Source organism: Prunus avium, chromosome 5 (genome assembly GCF_965620075.1).
Source record: "Prunus avium chromosome 5, drPruAviu1.hap1.1, whole genome shotgun sequence".
NCBI lineage: Eukaryota > Viridiplantae > Streptophyta > Magnoliopsida > Rosales > Rosaceae > Prunus > Prunus avium.
The window spans coordinates 12,966,366-12,989,921 of record NC_142288.1 but is presented as its reverse complement, the minus strand read 5'-3'; the positions used below and the strand labels follow the sequence as shown (position 1 = coordinate 12,989,921).

Here is a 23,556-nt window from a genome sequence, read left to right as displayed (position 1 = left end):
AACAGACTTAAACCAATACCTATACCTTAGCAAAATACATTGGCTTTGTCATAAGAGAAGAGCCAAAATATAATCCTTACAAAATAGCTCATTTGTTGATCTTTCATCATCCTCCTACGTTGTTGTACTCGAGATAGTTTGGCAGATTGAGATGAATCACATGTTTGAGAAGCCTGGGCTGCTTGAGATGGTTGGGATTGAGAAGCCTGGGCTACTTGAGATGCCTGGGATTGAGAAGGCCATTGGGAACCACTTGCCTGTTTTCTTTGCCTTAGTTGCATACTTTGTTGTCCGCTACTTTGCTCTTTACCATCTCTCCTTCTTACCTAAAACAAATAATAATTAGGTAGGCATGATATAAAAATCTGAATGGTGAATACATAATTCAAACCGTGGCACTTACTGGAAGTTTTTCCTTGGCAACTTTCCTCTTCCTAGTAGGCTTTATGTTGGGATTTCTAGGTTCCTAATAAGCAAAGTCATCAAGTCAGAAACCATATCAAATGGATTTAAATGTAAAGCAATTTTGGATAATGACACATACCTTACAACTAATTTGATTATGCCATTCTCCATCACAATTGCCACACTTTAAAGGAATGCCATATCTAGGAAGCTTATATGGATTAGCAGGTTGTTTAGGGTCATCAAAAGCTTGTTTTCTTGTCTTCTTAGGCCTACCAGGCTGCTTGTGGTATTTTAGAGGGAGTAACGAAGGTAAATTAATCTTCGTCCATTGATCTTGGTTAGTCATGAGCATAATCATTGGTTCATAGGCTTTCAAATAAGCCTCTTTCTTGTACACTGCATCACAAAAGTCCTCTGGATTCCCATGAAACCAACTTATTGAAGCACAAGCATGCAAACATAGTATTCCATTCAAATCCCAGGCATGACATGAACAAGAGTGGGCATTCAAATCAACAGCAAAGTTATGGCCACTATGGTGCATTACTTCAAACCTATTCCGTCCAGCAGCCTTAGGAATGCACCACTGAGCTTTTCCTTTGTTTTTCTCTAATATCTTTCTAATTCTTGGCCCAACTTGTCCATGCCATTTCTCACACAAAACCTTTCTTCAGCCATCAACAACATTATATACAACCGAATTCTTTCTAGCATAGTCAAAATAGGCTTGTCTCTGGCATCCATTATGCTACGGTTGAATGCCTCACATAGGTTGTTCATAAGCATGTCACACTTGGAAATACTCTTGAAATGTGCAGGTTTAGACAACTCCAACATTTTTCTCATCTCTGCATCAAACCATTGCACTGTTGTGGCCCTAGCAATTGCTTCCATTTGATGTTTCAAAGCAAGACCTCTATGCTCCAAATAGAAGTTTCCATACAGATGTTTCAAACAATGTCTGTGCTCTGCATGAGGTAATAGAGCATCCACAACATATATTAAACCTTTTTGCTTGCCAGTCATAAATAAATAACTATGGCTATTCCTAATATTCAGATCACCACTCAATAATTCTAAAAACCACAGCCACGTTGAATTGCTCTCAATCTCTACATATGCATAGGCAAGTGGAAACATTCCGTTGTTTGCATCAACTCCCATTGCAGAAAGCACTTGCCTAGGGTGAGGCCCTTTGACATGACACCCATCCAAGCAAACTACATGCCTACAACCATCTAAAAACCCATTCTTGCAGGCTGCAAGACAGATGTAAATCCTCTGAAACCGTGGCCTATTACCTTCCATTTTAAATTTAATGATAACTATACTTCCCACATTTCTCGTTCTTAACTCATGACAATAATTCCACAATACTTCATATTGTTTACTGTAAGACCCCTCTACAATGTCAACTGTCATGGCTCTTGCTATGTATACTGTTGCTCTAGATGGTCTGTAACCATAGTCTTGGTGAACTTGCTCTGCAAAAGAAGAAGCAGTCTAATTTGGATTGAGCCTTAATTGCCCGGAATATCTTTCAGCCAACCAACTAGCAGTGGCATGTATATTTTTACTCCCCTTACTACAAACATGTGTAGGATTAAAGGTTTTCACCTGCAGGTAAGTGCTACCACTAACACTTGAAGCATGGATAACAAAAGGACAACCCTCTTCACATACTACTCTTATTTTGTTATGGTCATTATTCATAAATATCAACTCCCTTCCACAATTAATAGAGTATATCCTCACAGCTTTTCTAAACATCTCAGCAGTTGCAAACTTTGAACCCACTTCGAATCCTGGGTTTGCCATATCAATTTCAGGTATGAAATCTAAACATCTCAGCAGTTGCAAATTTTGGCATTCTATTCCTCTTCCTTCTTAGTTCATCTAGTACTTCATCTTCACTTGAAGAGCTACTTGGGCAGGTAAGTATAGGTGACTCTTCTCTACTGTCTGACTCATCATTTTCCTCTGTATTAGGATCATTGTCAATACAAGTATGATCCACATAACCTTCAAACCACTTATCATCCTTCTTCAATAAGTCAATCTCTTCATCACTTTGTGCTTAGTCACTGTCTTCAAAGTCTGGATCACTGCTATCATCATCCTCAGAACAAGAATATTCTGGATCACTGCTACCATTCTCCACTTGGCTTGAAGTCAGGCTCACTGCTTTCAAGTACAAAACTATCATCCTGATATTGCTTTTAGGTACCGTGCTCATACAAGCTAAAAGCGTACTATCTGATACTATTTGAATGAGTTTACTAGTTCCAAACTCTTCACCATAAAAACTCACATCATACCCATCATCATATCTCAGATCTTTAGCCATTCCAAATAGCTCTAATATGGACATATAGTCAACCTCACAATAATCAAATCAATTGACTTCACCACCCAAATAAGACCATTGATTGTCCCTTCCATTTTAAACTAGTTTACCTTCATGGAAAAACTTAAATGTAACAACCTCGTCAGCATCTTTATCTATGTAAGAGGTATGAGGAAGATTCACTTAACAAACCGATAAAGGTAACAAAGACAAAACAAGGACCACACAAGGACAATACAAGGAACACACAAGGACTACACAAGGAACACACAAGGACCACACCAGGACCAGCACAGAGTAAAAAAGTATACACAAAAACAAAAAAGAAACTCCAGCAACACACAAGGACCAGACAAGGAACACATAAGGACCACATAATGACCACACCAGGACCATCACATAGTCAAAAAGTATACAAAAGAACAAAAAAAACTCCAACAACAGTTCAATGCACATGCCAAAATCAAGAAAAACGAGTCAGAATTGGTCCACTTACATATGGGTTGACAACCTCCAGATTCTCTAAGCACCACCATCTTCGCACTTTCTAGCTTTAAAGTCCAATGCCAAATAGTGATTTCTTCTTCGGATTCTCCCAAAATCGAACCCCACCTCAGATTTTCATAAACCATAGCCCTCTTCTCCCAATTTCCTCTTCTCACCCAATTTCCCAATTTCTGAAACTGAATAACCCTTATTCTCCATTGTTAAGCAATTTAAAAGAAGTGGGGCCCACACCACGTAACGGAATGTCTCTTAATACTGATAGAACAGGTAACATGACAGTTTTTAAAAGTGTAGGGGGTATTTTGAGACGTTTCAAAGCATATGTGGTAATCTGAGACAACTTTGAAAGCACATGGGCATGTACATAAATTATATAAAATAATAAAATAAAATAAATTGAAAAACCAAAAAAACCTACCCAACAACAACATCCCCAAGCCGCCCCATCCCTCCCCCCCAGTTCCCACGACGCCCCTGGCCTCTGAACCAAACCCACCCGCCTTCTCTGCTGCCCCTCTCTCTCTCTCTCTCTCTCTCTCTCTCTCTCTCTCTCTCTCTCTCTCACCAAACCCAGCAGCAACCTCTCTCTGAGCTCTCACCACCCACGACTCCTCTCTTTATTCCGACCCGCCGCCGCCACTAACGACCTCAACCACCTCAATCTCCACTGCCAAACAACTTCTCTCTTACTCTCTCTGTTCTCTTTTAGTCCAGAGGTAAATATATATATATATATATGTATTTTCAGTTTTGTATTACTTTTTTGGTAGAGATTTTCTATTTAAACCCCACACCTCTCTCAGTTCACCCCATGTTCTAAGTTCACCCCATCTTTTAATTTAAATTTTCACAATTTCTAAGAAAACCCCATTATCTTCCCAAACTACCCTTAAATACACCTCAAACTAAAAAAAAAAAAAAAAAAAAAAAAAGATTTTCTATTTAAACCCCACAATTTTCTTTGGTCCCAGCAAAAAAAAAAACACAAACAAATAGAACCCTAAACCTAAAATTTAATACTTTCTAGAGAAAGAGAACAACTTTACCTCTCTCCAAGAACTGTAAATGGAATTCCAACACTTTGGTATTGTTGAGTTGATAATAAACAAGCCTTTCCATCAACTCCCACGCATATTTAAAAAGGTTGGCTCGTTAATTTTCTATGTCTTTAAAAGAGAAGAGTAATCTGACAATAGGATGTAGAGAAGTTTGTATTTTTCTAAAACTTAATATGAAGAGTGGTGGGGTGTATGTATGAATGTACTAGGGTTAATTATTAAGTTGGATGATCTTTTTGTCTTTTTACACAATAATAAAACTTACAGCTTAATGATTTAGGTATTGAGGTGAACAAAGAGAAGTGCGGGGTTTAAATAGAAAATCTCTTTTTGGTATCATATTTATTTGATTACTAGAAGAAATAACCTCAGATATATATATTTTTTTATATTTTGAATTATTTGTTTTTCTATAAGAAGCAAGCAGGCGCAGCTCTCTCTCTCTAACCTTTGAGTCAGTGGCTCCATGGCGTACGAACTTAAGTCGACCTCCATCAATGGTGTCAAGATGTACAGCTTTGCTTCCCAGCAACGCTCTCTCGCCACCTGGCTTGACCCTAAGAAGCGTCGAGCGCTTCGCAAAGATCAAAGTACAACCCTCTTCTTCGCTAATTTCTTCCAGTTAGTTAATTTTGTTGTAATGTAGATAACTTTTGTTATTTTATTTATGATTTTGTCGACTTTACAGTAACTTCATGTGAATTTATTTCTGATTTTGAGGACTTTCGCTTGAATCTTCGCTTAAACCCTAGACTGATATCAACTTGCACTGCTACTGGGATACTTTGATTCTTCTCATTCTAGGTTTTGGGTGCTAATCATTAGGGTGGAATCTGTTAGTATAAATTGCATGCTACAGAGCAATACAATGTTCTTTAAAAAAAAATATTTGCTTGAGTTCTGAAGTATACTTTCCCAATAAAACTTATTTAAGGGAATGCATCATAACGTATGCTTAATTTCTATGACTGATAATTTAAGAGTTAGTCTGAGGTGGAAATATGTTTTCAAAATCATTTCAAGCTGACACAAAACTTTTTGGCATCAATTTCATCTAATGGGAGGTCTGTCTTCATTGTTTATTTGTCAGATTATATGCAAAGGGTGGACTTGATCCAGGACCTGAGATTTGAAACTGCAACTACTAAAATCAAGGCAACTCCTGACGGGGAGTTCCTAATTGCAGCAGGTGCCTTTAAGCTTTACTTTATGTTGTGTGTGGTATGGTAATTTTATTTTCACAATAAAAAGGGAATTCTACATAAAATGTCTATTTGTGTGTCATGGGTGTACTCGTATAGAGTAAAAACATTTGAACTTGTACCCACTGTGATTTTTACTATTGAAATTCAGGTATTTACCCACCGCAAATCAAAGTTTATGAGCTGAGGGAACTTTCACTCAAGTTTGAAAGGCACTTGGATTCAGAGATAATTGATTTTGAGGTAGTTCAGTTTCACCATTTCAATTCATTTCTGATGTAACATGATATTTGAAATATTTATTGATGGTCCATGGCTGATTTGTGTTCAGCGTCTGCCGGGTTTTTCAGTATTTTATCTGTGAAGTTGCTCCTCTCTAAATAATTTTCATATTTTTGAATTTTCGGTTACAATCGTTAATGCACGCTCTTGCTTGCAATTACTTCTTTTTTTTCTTTTTCACTTACCCTTATCGCTTGCAATTTCAGTTAGTCTTTCTTGTAAAGTAAGGATAAGAGCATTTCTAAGGAATGTGATGAAGTCGAAAAAAAAGTTTAATAGTTAATAAATCTTACAAGAGTTTTATTTTTATTAATTAGCAAAGAAAAATGCAATTGCACACCCTTTTTTCCCCCCTTGTTCCAGTATAGTTTCCTTCTGAATGGTACTGTTTTCTCCTTCCAAAATCCAAAATTTGTTCAAGTTTTGTAGTTGGTTTATAACTTAAATGCCAATATTATAATTTGGATATCATCATTTCATGTTTGCTCCTTAAAGGTGCCAATGTTATGCTGTATTTTCAATATGTTCTCATGGAACTTAAAATATTACTCACTCAACTTTTTATTACACATTCAGGTTTTGGCTGGTGATTATTCAAAGCTTGCGTTTTTATGTGCTGATCGTTCTGTTTATATACATGCAAAATATGGAAAACATTACAGTGTGCGAATTCCAAGGTTAATCTTTATACTTTTATGTTAATGGCTCATGAATGGAAATAGTGTTTAAACCATGTGGTTGCTTTATTAAATTTTGAACTCTATGTTTCATTATGTACTGTGGTTACTCTTTTCTATTTCTGTTCCTTTTGGCTGTTTTGTAATATTGGGTTGTTTGGTTGGAAAGTATACAGACGGATATTTGAGGATGTGAGGGGCGATGTGGCGGTTTATTTGTTGGAGAGGATTTGTTTTTGGGCATCTCTTTGGGTATTCGTGTCATCGGAGTTTTAGGAGAGCTTATTTTCTGTTATTTTTTTCCTAGATTGGAACACTGTTGTTTCTGAATGCCTTCGGTTGTTGTATTGGATTCATTTTCCTATAAAAACAAAGACAAAACAAGAGGGAAAATTGGATACAGAATGAGTAACTTTATGCATGTGTGTGTAGATATATATATCAAAGGGGAGTTTACATCTGCTTGCCTGCGTGTGTAAATGTATTTTTGAATCGTTCAACCTATAATACACCACAAAATGGCAGCGCCCTTTATTGTATCAATAAAAATATGAAATGATGTTGTTTTCACACATTTATTATTTACAAATGGGCCCGCAATAATTCAGAATCTTCTCCCTTTTGGGACGTCATGTTTCCACCATCTCTATCATTGAATGAGTTGATAGAATCACCAACCCATTAAAAAACCACCAACCTCTTAGAAATGTGGAAAGGTACGTAACTAAATACATAACCTGGAGTGGCACTATATCTCTTTTCTGAATTCTGTTTTCTATTTTTTCTTGAGTATTTGTTGACCCTCTCTCTCTCTAATCAAATCATATTTTTCCCCTTTTAATGTTACCCATGTTAAGAGTTTTCATTAAATTGTTTTCTAAAACTACATTTCACCAATACAGTAATGAAATACTTGAGCAACTACATTACTTTAGAACTAAAGTTTAGTACATCTAGCATTTACCCGAGTCGCTTTTGTTTTAGCCCTCTTTTGCAATGTATGAATTAAACTTTTATCCTTACATTTAGAAAATTTATTTCTGTTACATAAAAAGATAAAATAACTTCATAATTTATTCACAATTATAATTATCTTTATAATTTAAAAGATAGTCAAGATTGTATAACTTGTGTAATTTAGATTCAATTTTATCTAGTTTGTAATTTAGATTAATACTTGTACAATGCATGGGTTGTAGCTTGAATAAGTTTGATATTCTTTCTGCAATGAGTTTATTGAACTTGTGCATACAGAATGGGAAGGGACATTGTGTACGATTGCTGGTCTTGTGACTTGCTTTGTGCTGCCTCTTCCCCAGAATTGTACAGGATTAATCTGGAACAGGTTTTATTGCTTAACTGGAATTTTCTATTTAATCTCCTTTAATTCATAGGTATGTTGATAATGATTTTGACTTGTTTGCAGGGGCGGTTTCTCTCTTCGCTGAGCACACAATCAGCGGCACTAAATGTAGTTTCTCGGAGGTTGCTTGTTGATCTTTTTTTAGTAGTTTAGTTTCTTTTGCTTCTTTAGTTGTCAGATTATGTAGGATTTCATTATATTTGGTAATTTTTGGTTAATTATCTAAGCATAAGGAGATTTGCTTTTAAATTTCAGCAAGCTTCACGGTCTAGTTGCTTGTGGTGGTGAGGATGGTGCTGTGGAATGTTTTGACTTGAGGACGAAATCCTCGGTTGGTAGGATTAATGCTGTGGCACCAGCTGGTGACATTGACCAGGTAACAGTCCTTTGATCTATTTGTTTTGAGTAAATATTCGTTAATGAAGACAGGAAGAAGTCTAATTGGTTGCCACAATGTACTCAATGTCATGGATTAAGATGTGTGGAAGAATTATGGCATGTGTCTATTGTGGTTGTAACATGGTGGGGCCATGACACAAATGCCAATTTGTTTCCTATGCTTTTGAAAGATGTAACTATGGGTATGTTTGGTAGTATGGTTTTACAAGTTCGGGCAGATATCACGCTGACCAACCTTGTTGATTTTGATGTACTTGAAACTGTAGAGTTATACCCCAAAAAAAAAAAAAAAAAAGGAACTCACCAATCCAAACCAATGACCATCAGTTTGAATTGGTTTTGTATCTTGGTTTTAGATGGTAAAAAAAGAATCTTTCAGTTTTGTTCTATTTCACCTAGAAAACAGCAGACTTTTTTTTTTTATATATATATTCATGAAAATTTCAAAAAGACAGTGTTATCAATCACATTGCTCCAATTAAAGTTTAATTCAAAACTAGTGCAAATCCAAGACTTTTAGACTACATAATGTCAATGTTTAACCACAAGGCTTTGTTGTGGTTACGGTGAAAATGAGGGCCTCAACCTTCTTAGCATCAGTTTTCCTCTTTCATTTTTTATATTGTCTCAATTGTTCCTTATCTTTTTTGAAAATGGAAATAAAAGAAGTGGGTTGAATGATCTGGCTGGTTCATCAGTTCAGTCACAGATGAATGTCAGGGGAACAAAGTTGTATGTGGGATTCCTGTGAATGATGATCCTTTCTCATCAACTATTAATCTGACACGATTTTCCTTAATCTGGCCGCCTCCTGGATTTGCAGGAGGTCACTGCATTGGAGTTTGATGAAAAAACGGGTTTTCTAATGGCTGTCGGAAGCAGTGCAGGGAAGGTATGATGTCATTTTTCTTTTTGCTAGTAAAAGAATCTGTAATTTGTATATTTTTAATTTGCTGATATAGCTGTGATCTCATTTTAGTTATGTGTGTTATCAGAACTAGGCACCATATTTTTTTATTGTCAACCATGCAATAATTGTAGTTTTGTCAATTTTTGATGTTTAATTTTAGAGAATTCTCTTGGATTATACACTTGATAGGTACCGTATATCTGTATCTGCATGCTTAGATTTTACACTTAACAAGCATAAAAATGTTTGAGACAGCCACTTGTTTTCCATGATGGATACATAGAGGGTCAAAATTTAAGATACTTGACAGGCTCAATTAAGCTAGTGGCTAATGGAAGGGTGACAAATACTTTTTGAAGTGAAAAATGAAACTGCCAGCCAACTTGGGAGCTAATCAAAATTGTTTGTCAAATTATCAAAAATTTTGCAGACTTTACTCTTATGGAGAAGTCATGTGAATTGTCTTCTTTATGTCAATGAGGGGGGAATTTTAATTGTCGTATTTACGTCCCACTGTTACTGGCACCTTAGTGCGTAATCATTTGTCCAAATAGAAATGGTCTTAACGTGATGGGGGGATGATTTTCCCTTGGCTACAATATTATTAATGAAGGTGGAAACAAGGTTTTTTAAGATATCTAATATGAAAAAAAAGGTAATCAAGATAATAGATAACTGGGATCAACCATCAGGTAGGTGGTGGTAGGTGGTGATTTACATGGTACATTTCGTGATGCAGTAGATTACAGGTTTATGGTCATTTTGTGGAGATTGACTGGGTGCCTTGTTGGAGGATGTGGTGATAAAAAAACCCCTTTGGGGTATAGTCTCATGAACTTATGACTGAAGAAAAGATAGAGGGATGAGGACTAGGATATATGGATCTCTCTGGGCAATAAAATGTTGTGAATGTAGGCTACACAGATCTGATTCAAGGGCTTGGAGATTGAATGAACAGGGACTTTCTCTTGGAAATTCCGTTTTTAGATATCTTTGTTAGGGATGACAGTCTCAATTTGTGTTCCAGAGTTATAAATGGTCATTTACTGTTATTTGAAATGTTACATATATAATTGTAACTATCCAAAAGTTCTTTGAGAGCTGCAGTATCACCGTATCATATTGTACCGCGAATCCCGTACCCGTATCCGTGCAATATAGGTTTGGCACAATCACTTCTTTCACCTTCAGTTGTAGTCTTGAATAGAGCCTCTGTCAAGAATATATCAGAGCTGTGCCCAATCTTTCAAAAAGAATGTAGCTCTGTCAATTACATTTTAGTTGCTATTGATTGAATCTACATCCTTTTACTATTCCGTGCATAGAAATATAATTTTAATCGTGTCATTGAACTTGCAGGTACTCATTTATGACTTGCGCTCATCACATCCTATACAGGTTAAGGATCACATGTGAGCGACTTCCTTATAACTTACATGTGAATTTCTTATTATGTGGTTTTTCTGGTTGAGCACGATGAGGGAGTCTGTTTTGCCTTTTATAACTTTCTGGTTGTTGAGAATACTGTCATTGGTTTATAGGTATGGCAGCCCGATATTAGACATTAAGTGGCATCAAACTCTTAATTCTGAGGCGCCAAAGTTAATGACCACTGATAATCACATTGTTAGAATATGGGATCCTGACACGGTAAGACATTATATTTGAGAAGACAATTTTTTTTTGGAAAACAATTGTTTTCTTTGATGATTGGATATTAGAATTCTGTATTTATAAATAAATATATGTTGCATTTTCCCTTTGTTGCAGGGTGAAGGCATGACCAGCATTGAGCCAACAGCTGGAACAATTAATGATATATTTGCATTTCCTGGGAGTGGATTAATGATGCTGGCTCTAGACTGCAGTCAGATTCCATCTTATTTCATCCCTGATCTTGGACCTGCACCCAATTGGTGTTCTACACTCCAAAACCTTACTGTGGGTTTTCAGATGTTATTTACTTCTTTCGTATATGGATTTAGTTTCATTTTGTGTGAGGTCTTCAGTTATAGTGCTAATGTTTGACTTCTTTCTACAGGAAGAGCTAGAGGAGGGTGGACAGACAACCATCTATGATGATTTCAAATTTTTGACAAAAGAAGACCTTGAGAGGTTGAAGTTGACTGGTCTCATTGGGACCAATCTCCTTAGAGCCTACATGCATGGGTTTTTTATTGATTATCGGTTGTATAAAAAGGTTAGGCTGCCTTCCTTTGTATGTATAATTATTTTTATGAAGGGTGCAATGGCTGTTTCGTGAAACAAAATAATCCGTATCATCCAGTTTAGAATGGTTGGATTGGTTTCAGAAAGCGGAGAACAATAATCTGTATTAGGCTTTTTACCTTTATTTTATAATTACTTTTCTCTCGCCCTTTCAAGACTCTTATCTGTTTCTATTGTTTTGTGGTTTTTTTGTTGGTATAATTGTTTTTTGAAATGTATGGTTTTGGCCGTTTTAGGATTTAGTGAGTTCTCGGGCTTGCTGTTTTAGGATTTAGTGAGTTCTTGGGTGTGTTTATTAAGTTGTCTGTCTTGAAAGATGAATATCTTCATAGTCAAAGATGATGTTTTCCGTGCTCGAGTATGGTATTTGTTCGATTGCTTCTGATTATTATACAAAGTTTGCTGCTTTATTTGATAGTATTTACATTCTGGCAGGCAAAAGATTTGGCAGAGCCATTTGATTATGCTGAATACATTCAACAACGTAAAGGAGAGAAGCTAGAGAAAGAACTTGCACAGCGAATTACGGTTAATTATTTTCATCTACATTATTTATTATTTATTTGTTCAATTACTCTGCATTTATCACTACGTGCAGCTCTTAAGAAATTTCCGTTATGGCCCAGGCAATTGCAATAAAGTGAATGAGGATTTGTGAGCCTGGATGTTCTAGTTTCTTCAATTCCCCATATTATTTGCATATGCGTATATGTATATATTTATTTTGAGGCAGGGTGGTTTTCGAATAATTGTTGGAAAACTTGGTATTCTCCTCAAAATAGTTTAACTAGGCATGAGTTGTGTTCTGCCACTTCACCCTATACATTGTAAACATATCTTCTCTCATTTTTCTCAATCTTAACATCCACACACTTTATGAAAAATACTCATATATATATATATTGAGCCCTACAAGGGTGTCCCTCAAATAAGCTTATTTGAGGGATCTTTCAACTGAAGCTATACAGTTATTGTCTCATTATTGTTCGACCAGAGCAAATTTTGACCCTTATCTGCTCCCTTTTTCAGTTTTATTTTTGGTTCAGTTTCCAGAAAATCTGAATTTACGACTCTAGTTATCCTTGGAGCACCTAAAGATATCTCTGAATACTTTTAAATCCGAATTAATCCCTAAGTTATTTTCCTGTACAAAATTTTAACCATCCATGTAGAGCATGCTCCTTTGCTTTGAGGTGCTCTCATAAATTTTAAAGAGAACTGACCCTTTTGTATTTCAATGCAATATGAGTGGGATTCAACTGTTAAATTTCGGTGGTTTTGAATCTCCTTTAGGAGATTGCAGGATTGTAGAGTGAATTATATGGCTATGGACTTTAGTTTGTGGTAGATTTATGTCATGTCAGATTATCTTCTTGAGACTGATTACTATATCTCTTATATGTTGTACTTTTCTTTGCTACAGATTAAGAGGAAATTGCCCAAGGTCAATCGGACTCTTGCAAAGAGTATTCTTGATAATGAAGATGCAGAGAATGAAATTAAAGATGCTGATAGCAACGAGACTAAGAAGCTGTCAAAGAAAAAGAAGGCACTTGGTAGTGAAATTCTCAAGGACGAGCGATTCGGAAATATGTTTGAAAATAAGGTATGAAAATCTAAACCTTTGGCTCCTGTAAGAAAAGGGCGACAATTTCACCCAAAAATTTGTTCAAGTAGTTCACCATCCCTTTCTATAAATTTTAATTAAAAAAAAGATGAAATAAACCCAAAAGAATTCTTCATCCCTCTCCTCCCCTCCCCCTTCCACCTCCTTTGCCTCCCTTTCCTCCCTTCTGTCTCCTTTCCCTGGTAATGGCCTCTTTTTACCCAACTCTTCTCTAAAGAGTTCGTTCATTTATGTGATTATAGCATGAAATCCGCTGGATGTTTGTTGAGCTTATTACTAGTTACAACATAAAGAGCCTATGCATTTAAGTGTAAGTAATGTCTTCTGTTGGTGGTCTGATTTTAAAAGAAAAAAATGCATCTTCCCCAATGCCTCCATTATTGAAGCCAGTCATCTCCATCCGACACCTATCCTTGTCCCCAATACTTTCATGTTCTTGAGTATTATCAGAAGATTCTAAGGGTCTCGAAACTCCCAAGTGACATTGATGGAACCTGTCATCCTTTCTGGTTGTTGAATGGGTCACCCATCAGTGGACTGATTCATTTCTGTTCTTACCTCGCCATGTGTTCTTCCCATCCCTTCCAATGCTTTCAATGGCATGGTGGATGTGAGGCATTTTGTTACCTCACAGCCGAGTAAATCTCAAGTCATTGATGTGTAAGCTGTTTGACACTTAAAATATTTTGAATATAAATGTATAAATATATTTAACAAATATAAGAGGACCACTGTTCCAAGTGCAGAATGTGCAAAAATGCATTGGCTGACTTGATGGTCAATCGGCAACCACATTTTTTTGTGAGGGTATATGAACTGGAGATTCCTCATTATGTCACTTTCCCCCAGTTTTGGTAGGAGTTTCTTGTCGCATAATGCATCCATAACTTGTATGTCCGTCATGTAACTCTAGTTCCCTTCATAGCTGATATTGACGGCTAAAGTGCTTTGCTAGGTAAAACTTTTTTTGCTTGGATTGTTGTCCATGGTAGAGTTAAAATACTTGCAAGTCCTACAATGGAAAAAGGGCTTGCATCTGTCTCTTATTCGCCATTGGTGCAACATGTGTAAAGTGCAAGCGAAGTACTGATCACATTTTTTCCTTCCAAGTTCTATGCGTTGAGACTGTTGAGACTGTTTTATAAGCTCTTTAGGTAGCTAGATTGAGTTGGGTGGTTCCTCTTCTTGTGACTATTCATGGAGGGGTTTGGTGGAGGGAAGAACACAAAGGTTTTGTAGTGTTAAAGAAATTCTGCTGGGTTTTTTGGTTGGGAACGAACAGTTCAATTTTCAGGAGTAAAGAAGGGAAGGCAATAGACTACTTGTATGTGACTATGGCCAGATTGTGGGCCTGACTTTATGCTTCCGCGTCTTTTGAAGTGAGAGACTTTTCTTTCTTCCTTCTGAATTAGGAAACAGCTGTGACTGTTTTGGTTGTGTTGCATTATGGCTTGCTTGGCTGGCTGGTTGTTTTGCTGGTTAGCTCATTGTTTTTCAGGCTTCCGCTGCTTAAACTGTTTCATTGCTTTTTAGTTTAGTGGACTGCGGGGTCATTTTCTGTATTAGCTCCATTTCTGTTTATTACATCTTATTAGTTTCCTACAAAATGAAAATAAATAAATAAATAATGAGAAGTCGGGGCTGAATCATGTTTTATTTTTTTTTGGGTTGAACAGTTTTTTTATAATGATTCGTTTTTGTGATTTGTGTTCAGGATTATCAAATTGATGAGTTTTCACAAGAGTATGTGGCTTTACACCCTATGCCTTCTAAGAAGCAACCATCGTTGGTGGATGAACATTTCAGACCTGCCATGGAGGATGAAGATCAGAACTTAAGTGATTCTGATGCCTCCGCAACATCTTTGTCATCAGAGGAACCTGGCCATGAAAAGAGTAAAGTGAGAAAGAAAGGACGAACTCCAAGGTGAAGATTTCTGGTTCCTTTTTCGACACTCATTGTCCTGTTTATTTATCTGTTACAACTTACATTATTTCCATGTCCCTGAGTTTTTGTGGTAGTTCAAGTATCTCCCTCTTATTTTTAGAAGTTATACTATCCTGTCCCGTATAAGGAGATTTCACAATACATTTAGTGTCGAGGGAAATTTCACTTCAGGAGTGGGTTTCGATCATACAAGTGTTTGCTTTTGGGGTAGAAATATCAGTTGATCTGTAGAAGTTTTCTGAGTGTCCATGACAACAAGATTAAAGTTATTGGTTTGCCTGATAAACATTTTGAGCTCAGTTACCAGTGTAGGAGTCTAAAAGACAAAAAATGTGAACATAAGACAATACAGAACTGTATTAAAGAAAATTGTATGTTCTCTATGAGAGGGGAGGTCAGTGTAATTCCGGAAAATAGAATATTGAAAACAGAAGGGATGTCTGGGAATTTTGAATAAAACGTCTGGGAATTTTGAATAAAACCTTAGGAGGTCAGCATAATTTACTCTGATCAATTAGTGGATCTGTCAGACATGAGCAACTTTTGCTAGATTTGGTGATTTGAACTCCAACCTGATTTGTCTATTTTCCGGTGAACTGTTGCTATGTAATTCTGCGTATTTATTTATAGAGTTTTGATTCAAATCTTGAAATGTCTGTTGGAGCTTAAAACTCTAAATCTGAGTTACTAAATATCTGTTTATTGAAATCCTATTAGATTGTATGAAGTCAAGGATGAGCGGCATGCAGAAGCATTCTTAAATCGTGAGTCATTTGCAAAGGAGGAATTACTCCCATTGGGCGAGAGGGTAGCTGCTCTCAGAGATGATCGGCAGGTTTCTGCTATCCCAAGTGATGTTAAGCTGGGACCCGGAGGTTCACGTGAGATTTCCTTTAGAGCTAGAAGCTCCGCTAAGTACAAAGAGGACGAGGAGGATGAAGAAGCACAGCGTGGAAAGAGGAGGGGAGTTCAATCGTTAGGACTAAAACAAAATAGTAACGGATTCGGAAGTCGAGGGAGAGGAGGCAGGGGAGGTAGAGGAGGCAGAGGAGGAGGGAGAGGCGGCAGAGGGAGAGGAGGGCATCGTGGGAGAGGTAGAAGTGGTGGCTGGTAAATTATTTCCAATCCGTGTACGCATGACAGTTCAACCAAAGATGTTTTCAATACAGAGCGATAGTCGAGTGCATTTAAACAACTTAATGATCCAGGGGAGGATTTATGTTGAGTTGCGCCATTTTTGTTGTCGTTCTTTTTAACCAGCCTTTATACAGAGTGACGTTCTCATTTTTGTTGAGATAGTAAATTGAGATTAGGGGAAGCTCCAACGAGGTACAACGGCTATTTAGCGTCTTGCAGAATGCAGAGGAAATGAAGCGGTATATTGGAATTGTATTTTATATTATATTATCAACTTAACTTATTCAAAATATTGTAAACTGATAGTGGGCAACAGAACTGACGTTAACCTGAACTTGGAATTGGGTTATAGTTCTTTTCTGTTTATCATTTCAACTAGTCCTTTTGTGACCAGGGAAAACAATGGTCACCTACTGTTAGATTTAATCCAACGGTGACTTCTGATTAGTGCCTCAATATAAGAAAATTAATGCCCCTAAAACAATTAAGGGGATGTTTGGTATTGTATTCAAGTAAGGGATTCAAAGATTTTTATTTTTCTTAAACACAAGGAGTTTTAAAATTCTTTCTTTAAGATTCCTTTTTGGTATTCTATTTGAATACAAAACTTTTAAAGTCAAAAACATAATTAGCCAAAATAATATGAGTTTTTCTGTGTAAACCTCGCACTTCTCTCTATTCATCCCAATACTTAAATCATTAAGCTGTTAAGTTTTATTATTGTGTAAAAAGACAAAAAAGGTTATCAAATTAAATACTTAACCCTAGTACATCCATACACACATTCCACCACTCTTCATATTAAGTTTTAGAAAAATACAAACTCCTCTACATCTTATTGCCAGATTATTCTTCTCTTCTAAAGACGTAAAACGTTGAGGAGCCTACCTCTTTAAAAGCTGCGTGGGAGCTAATGGAAAGGCTTGTTAATTGCTTGGCTATAATGATCTTATTCTCTTTCCTTTGTTTCATAAATACTACAAATATTGTTTAATAATTTAAGTATTGGAGTGAACGAAGAAAAGTGTGGGGTTTAAATATAAAAACTTTTTATTTTTTCTAATGGGTGTGTGATCGGTTCATAATTGTATATCATTTTGTACCCTTCTAGCTTATGATTTGGTTATGTTTTTGAGTTAAACTTGTACTTTTAATCCTTTTTGTGTTTATCTTTCAGCTTTAGGGAACAATGATGGCTTTGGATAGGAAATGATGCAATCCATGCATGTTAAAGCCTGATTTGGATAAAGGGAAGAAGAGCTTAAAGACAAACTCATTTTGGCTACAGCCCCCTGCCAGTCCAGTTTCGTAGGTCATATGTCAAGCCTTGTTTCAGCAACCTACATAGCTCGAATGAGGCCACTTTCTTCATGAAAGTTGTTCCAATTGGTGTGTACTATAACATATCCAAAATTCAGCCCCATTGGATAAATCTGGAGTCCGTTACCTAGCAAACACAGAACCATGCTCAGGATGGATCTTATCAGCGCGGAAAATGAGTTAGCAATTTGTTTCGGCCTTAACTTCTTCCTCCGACCTTGGATTGGCCCAAATAACATATGGCTGGAAAGAAGACATTCTGAACTTCAATTTCGAGTGCTTAAAGTCCTAATTTGATTAAGAGAAGCCCAAGTTGTAAGCCCTTGAAGTTGCTGGTCATGCTGACCTCAACATGTGCTGGTTGGATGCTTGGTCATGGTGAGCTAGGTATGAGCTATCATTTCTGGTTGGAAGCTTGGTCATGGTGACATGAAGATGAGCTAGGGCTGCTGGTGGGATCTATTGGTGAAGTGCATCAACCAATTCAAGATTTTCTAATACAAGTGCATCACCCAATTTAGATTTTCTAATACAAGTGCATCAACCATTTCAGATTTTATAAAACAAGTGTTGTATGCATTAGCCATATTGAATTCAGAATTTCACTTCCCCTAGGCCTATAAATAGGGAAGTTCTCTAAGCTTGTAAACACACCCCAAGGGGGGAGCTCTCAAACACTTCTCTAGAGCTCCCTTCCCTTCTCTCCCTCAAATTCTCTTAGTTTTCCTTTCTAGTTCTCAATTGATTGTAACAAAAATCCTTTTACTAAATTTTCCTTTAAGTCTTTCCAAGTTCTACTTTAATTTTCATTGTTATGTAAATTCTTTTCTTTAGTTTCCAAGTTTCAATTATGGCTTTTGTTCTTATTCATTATGCTTATAAGTTAATATGCTAGTTTGAATGATTGATCACCATTTAGGCTTGCATGTTAGCTATCTTGGTTTGAATTAAGAGTATACACCATGCTTTAATTCGAATTGAACTATGAATAGGAAGAGTATGTATGGACATTCGACAACAGGGATTAGATACATGCTTGGTTGTTTAAATTGTTCTTCTATGCTTAATGGGTTCCTAATGCTTAATTTTAGGTTAGACAACAAATGATCAAATTAGGGAATTAGGAACACAAGGTTATGACCACACACCATGGCTTAATCATACTTTAGCTAGAATCAATCCATTAATCTAATTGAACTTGGGAACTTATTTGCTTGAGTTACTTTCTAATTTTCTTTCTTCCTTCTTTCATGTTCTTTGTTTTTGTTTTTGTTTTGTGTAGGGAAACTAAATTGGATCATTCAATCACCAATCCTCGTGGGATCGACCTCGCACTTACATATGCTATACTACCAAACGGCTCGTGCACTTGCGAGTATCACAAGTTGAGGATGCAACTGAATCCATTTTGGTGCAGCTGTATCGACACAACAGTGTGTATTTAAGGGTAGTTTGGGAAGATGGTGGGATTTTCTTAGAAATTGTGAAAATTTGAATTAAAAGTTGGGGTGAACAAAGAGAAGTGTGGAGTTTAAATAGAAAAACTCAATAATCTTCTGTTGGTAGGCCCAATTAAAAAAAAAAAAATATATATCTTCTTTTTTTTTTTTTTTTTTTTTCTTCTGGAAATAGTTTTCAAGTTGCACACCAAATAATAGGGTTCTACATCGGTTCGAAACTAATACAATTTAGTCCATTTGCATCTGATCCAATATAAATTGGATTGTAATTTTTTCAATCCGATCCAATCATATTAGATGCTTAAATCAAATCCGATCCTATCCAATTGATATGGGATTGGATTGGATTGGATTGGATTGGATGATCGGTTTTGATACTGAAAAAAGACAATAATGAAATATTAAACATTTGTTCTTAGGTTTAATCTAATCGAACATACTAGTAAACGTAAATGAAAAATATAAATGAAAAACTATATTAAAAAAATGTTTTGATTATATAACATATTAAACATAACTTCATTAAATGACTTAAAATATTCATAACTTTTTCAACTACAAATACCTAGAAGAGCATAATAAGAATAAAACTAACCAAATTGGATTTAATTGGATTCTCATAAGCAAATCCGTCATCCAATCCAATCATGTCAGTTTTGAAAATTACAGATCCAATCCAATCCACCAAATCATCAAAACCGAATGAAATTGAATTGGATTAGATTGGATTGAATCGGTCGGTTTGGAAGGATTGGATAAAACATGAATTTTAGAACTCTTTATTTTTAAGAAAAATAAAAAAAATTTGAATTCCCAACTTCAGTAGGATACCAAACAAGTTTAATACCTAACCATGCCGATCTCTCACCGTCGCTCATGTCTGCCCTTTCATTGTCCAAAAAAGCCTTCCTCCTCTACTGAAGAGCTATGTTAATATGAAGTAATAGTTTTTGTCTTCTTAATTTTTTGGTTTTATGTTTCCTAATTTCCTTTCCCACAAGGTACAAAACTACTTGGGTTTTCAGTAATGATATTGACATCATCGAAATGTGTAAAATTGAAAAAACAAAAAACAAAACAATGATTCTGTTCTTGCCATATCCTGGAAAACTGTTGAGGCAACCATAATAAATTTGAAAAAGGAAATTGTGAAAATTGTACAACACAGTAAAGGATTCCTTGCCAAGTGGAGTACAAGAAATCAGGAAAGGAGATTATTTAAAGAAAAACTAAATCGCTACTTGAAGATAAATTTATGGCTTTAGTTGAAGAATGGAAAACCCAAAGGAAATTTGTTCATGCCTAAATTTGGTTCAACAACAAGATGATCTCTTCGACATCGAGGTTGACAATATTTCCAAATAAACTTGGCATGACCAAGCAGGTGGTCCCTTAGAACGAGTTTTAATGCTTAGGGATTGCAACTTGTAAATAGAGATTAAGCGAAAACATGCAATCACGCGACACGAGAGATTTACGTGGTTTACTCATAATCGGGATACGTCCAAGGGGTGTTGGGTATTTGCACTATGGAATGAAGAAAGTGTTGTGCGGAAGCGTCACCCAATACATGCAAAACTATGAGTGCAAACAAATGCAACAATAGGCAAGAAACAAAGAGAGCAAATCAAACAACAAGAACACCAAGATTTATATGGTTTGGCTTTATAGGCCTACGTCCAGTTTGAAGGCGACGGTGCAAATCACGATAATCAAATTAGCGCAATACAAAGTGTTTTCACCCAAGAAAATCCAAACCCGAAATATACCCAAGCTTACACACTTAAGAATAGAAGACAAATGACAAAAGGAACCTTTAACAAATTTGCGAGACAGTTTGTTCTCACACCAATCAGCAACCAATGTCTTCTTCTCTTCCAAATAGGAGCAGCAATACCCCAACAATATTTCTCTCTATCTCTCTAAAAGTGCAGACTACTCAAAGTGTTTCAAAGTTTCTCAGTTTTTCGATAACCCACAACATGGCCTTTTTTCTCCTCCTTGGGTTGCTACCCAGGGCGTGTCCAACATACTACACAAGTCAGACCATACATTTAAGTTAGAATGGCTTCTCCAACAAGCCAATGCTTCAAGGTGACGTGCCCAAGTAAATAACCATATGCTCAATTTGAGCCAACAAGTCTAACAATCTCCATCTTGGATCAAATTGTGCCAAGCATTCGAAATATTACTCCCAATTGTCGCCTCCCAATCCCCCTAAGAGGCAATTAACAAATTTTACAAATGCCAATCAAGTCTAAGCAATGCTTAAACTTGAGCAAATCAACTGGCTTTGTCAACATATCTGTAGGATTATCAACTGTTCCAAATTTATGAAGAAGACTATCTCCCTCATCCACAATCTCATGAACAAAATGAAACCTCACGTCACTGTGTTTCGTACGTGCATAATGAACTTGATTCTTTGCTAAATGAATTGCACTATGACTGTCACAATGAACATCCACATGGTCATGTGGAACCCCCAAGTCATCAATCAACCCTTGAAGCCAAATAGCTTCCTTAATAGCCTCTGTTACAGCCATGTATTCCACCTCAGTAGTAGACAAAGCAACCGTAGATTGCAAAGTCGACCTCCAACTCACTGGTCCTCCAGCAAGAGTGAATAGAAAACATGTAGTGGACCTACACTTGTCCAAATCACCTGCGTAATTAGAGTCCACATATCCAACCACACCTAGAATATATTGTAGAATCCATTTCACAGCTTGCCATTATCCTTTTCCAGGATTATGTATATATCTACTCACAATACTAACAGCTTGTGAAATATCAAGCTTAGTAACACCATAGCATACATCAAACTACCAACAACGCTCGCATATAGAATTTGAGCCATGTAACGAATCTCCTCTTTAGTGCTTGGAGACATAAAAGCATTAAGTTTGAAATGAAAGGCAAGATCTATACTAACTGGTTTAGATTTGTCATTCATCCCAAAACGATGTAGTACCTTCTTCAAATACTACTTTTGACACACTAATCTTGTCATTTGATCTATCGCTTTCAATCTCCATACCTGGTATCTTATGAGCTTCTCCCAATCCAAGTCCTTCATCTCAAATTTATTACTCAATTGAGTCTTCAATCTTTCAATCTCCACTTTGCTCTGACATGCTATAAGCATATCATCAACATATAAAAGTAATTAGATGAAGGTTCCATCTTGTAGCTTGCAAAAATAAACACAACGGTTATATTGGTTTCTAGTGTACTTCAGCCTAATCATAAACTGATCAAATCGCTTATACCATTGTCTTGGAGACTGCTTCAAACCATACAATCACTTTTGCAATTTTCAAAGACAATTTACCTTTCCAGCAATAGTAAAACCTTCTGGCTAAGACATATTGTTAGTGCAAGATTTATGTGTTGGCATGTTCCTAGCCCAAAACTATGTTATATAATCTTTAGGGTAGGTTGAGTAAGGTTCAAGTGATGAACCTTGACGTGATGAGCAAAGTGCCTTAAAGTGCTTTGAATTTCATGACATTTTAGGAGCACGTTTCTTGTGTAAAAGTTTAAGGTCCAAATTCGCACTTTTGAAAAGGCACACTTGAACGGCATACGCATAATTTTAGTTTCCTTTTTATGTATTGTAGAGTTTTAAATAGTTTTTTTTCTTCCTAATCTTTTTGGGACTTATTCCTATGGTTGATATGAGTTTCCTGCAAGCACTACACATGTTTTGTTTTAGAAATTTTGTTCCTAATCTTATTGGGTCTTTTTACATCTTCCTAGTTTGATTATAAATCAAGTTTTAACTCTATAAATACTTGGTTTTTGTAGAAGTAAAAATACCCAACTCATATACAAATATCTTTGTGCTTCAAACATTGTTTCTTGAGTGAGTTGATTTTCCATATATGAACTTCTAAGGTGTAAAATCTTTTTCTTCAGTAAGTTCATCATGCATACATGTATAGTTCAAGTAGATTGTTCCTTGTTGAATCTACTTGAATTATTATCTTCATTCATACATACGTGATTGAGTTGGTGACTTGTGCCTTGCGTGTTAAGTCAAGAAGACAAGTCTTGGTGGGTTTGTGCCTCAAGGTGATTGACCAACGAGGGGAGTTTGTGTCGTGCTTGAGAAGATGAATGAGAATCAATTCGCGGGATTGGAGAAGTAGCAAGAGGCCTGAGGTTTGGCTGCCTTAGAGCAAGTCCACCCATGAAGGCTAAGGCAAGGCAAAGGCAAGGCAAGGGCTGCCACTATTCATGTGAATAGTGGCAGCCTTGCCTTTTTTGGTTCCACCCCAAAAGGCTAGGGCAAGGGCAAGAAAAAAAAAAAGATTATGCAACAAAATATAAACAATTTAGAAAGTGAATAAAATTGTTATGTATTTATAGGGAAAACATCCATAATATTTTGGTTTTTTTATATAAAAAAAAATTGAATTTTTTTGGATTTTTTTGATTTTTTTTTTAATTTTTTTGCTTGCTGACATCAGCGTGACATCAGCGCTGACGTGAGCGCCTTCGGGCTTGAGCCCAGGCAAGATTTGCCCGTGGGCTTGCCCAGGCTGGTGGGTCCCATGCCTTGCCCAGGCTTGTTCTCTACCGCTGGAGTTGAATTGGGCTTGCCCGAGCAGCCTTTTGCCCGGTTTTGGTGTATGGCTGGAGGGGCTCTTATAGAAGATTCAAGTAAGTTGAGTCGAG

General features: G+C 36.4%; 1 protein-coding gene and 1 pseudogene across 1 annotated transcript; one reads left to right on the top strand and one right to left on the bottom strand.

Moving 5' to 3' along the window:
- Positions 1–385: 385 nt before the first annotated feature.
- LOC110752253 (uncharacterized) lies at positions 386–1,830 on the bottom strand (annotated as a pseudogene).
- A 2,897-nt stretch (positions 1,831–4,727) lies between these two features.
- On the top strand, positions 4,728–16,540 carry LOC110752258 (uncharacterized). Its single transcript, XM_021952872.2, has 16 exons — positions 4,728–4,910; positions 5,411–5,509; positions 5,674–5,765; positions 6,381–6,481; positions 7,736–7,826; positions 7,908–7,966; positions 8,100–8,220; positions 9,067–9,135; positions 10,513–10,565; positions 10,695–10,803; positions 10,924–11,094; positions 11,195–11,353; positions 11,818–11,910; positions 12,806–12,988; positions 14,724–14,935; positions 15,674–16,540. The coding sequence occupies exons 1-16, from the start codon at positions 4,787–4,789 to the stop codon at positions 16,068–16,070; spliced, it is 2,133 nt and encodes a 710-aa protein (XP_021808564.1). The 5' UTR covers positions 4,728–4,786; the 3' UTR covers positions 16,071–16,540.
- Positions 16,541–23,556: the final 7,016 nt, after the last annotated feature.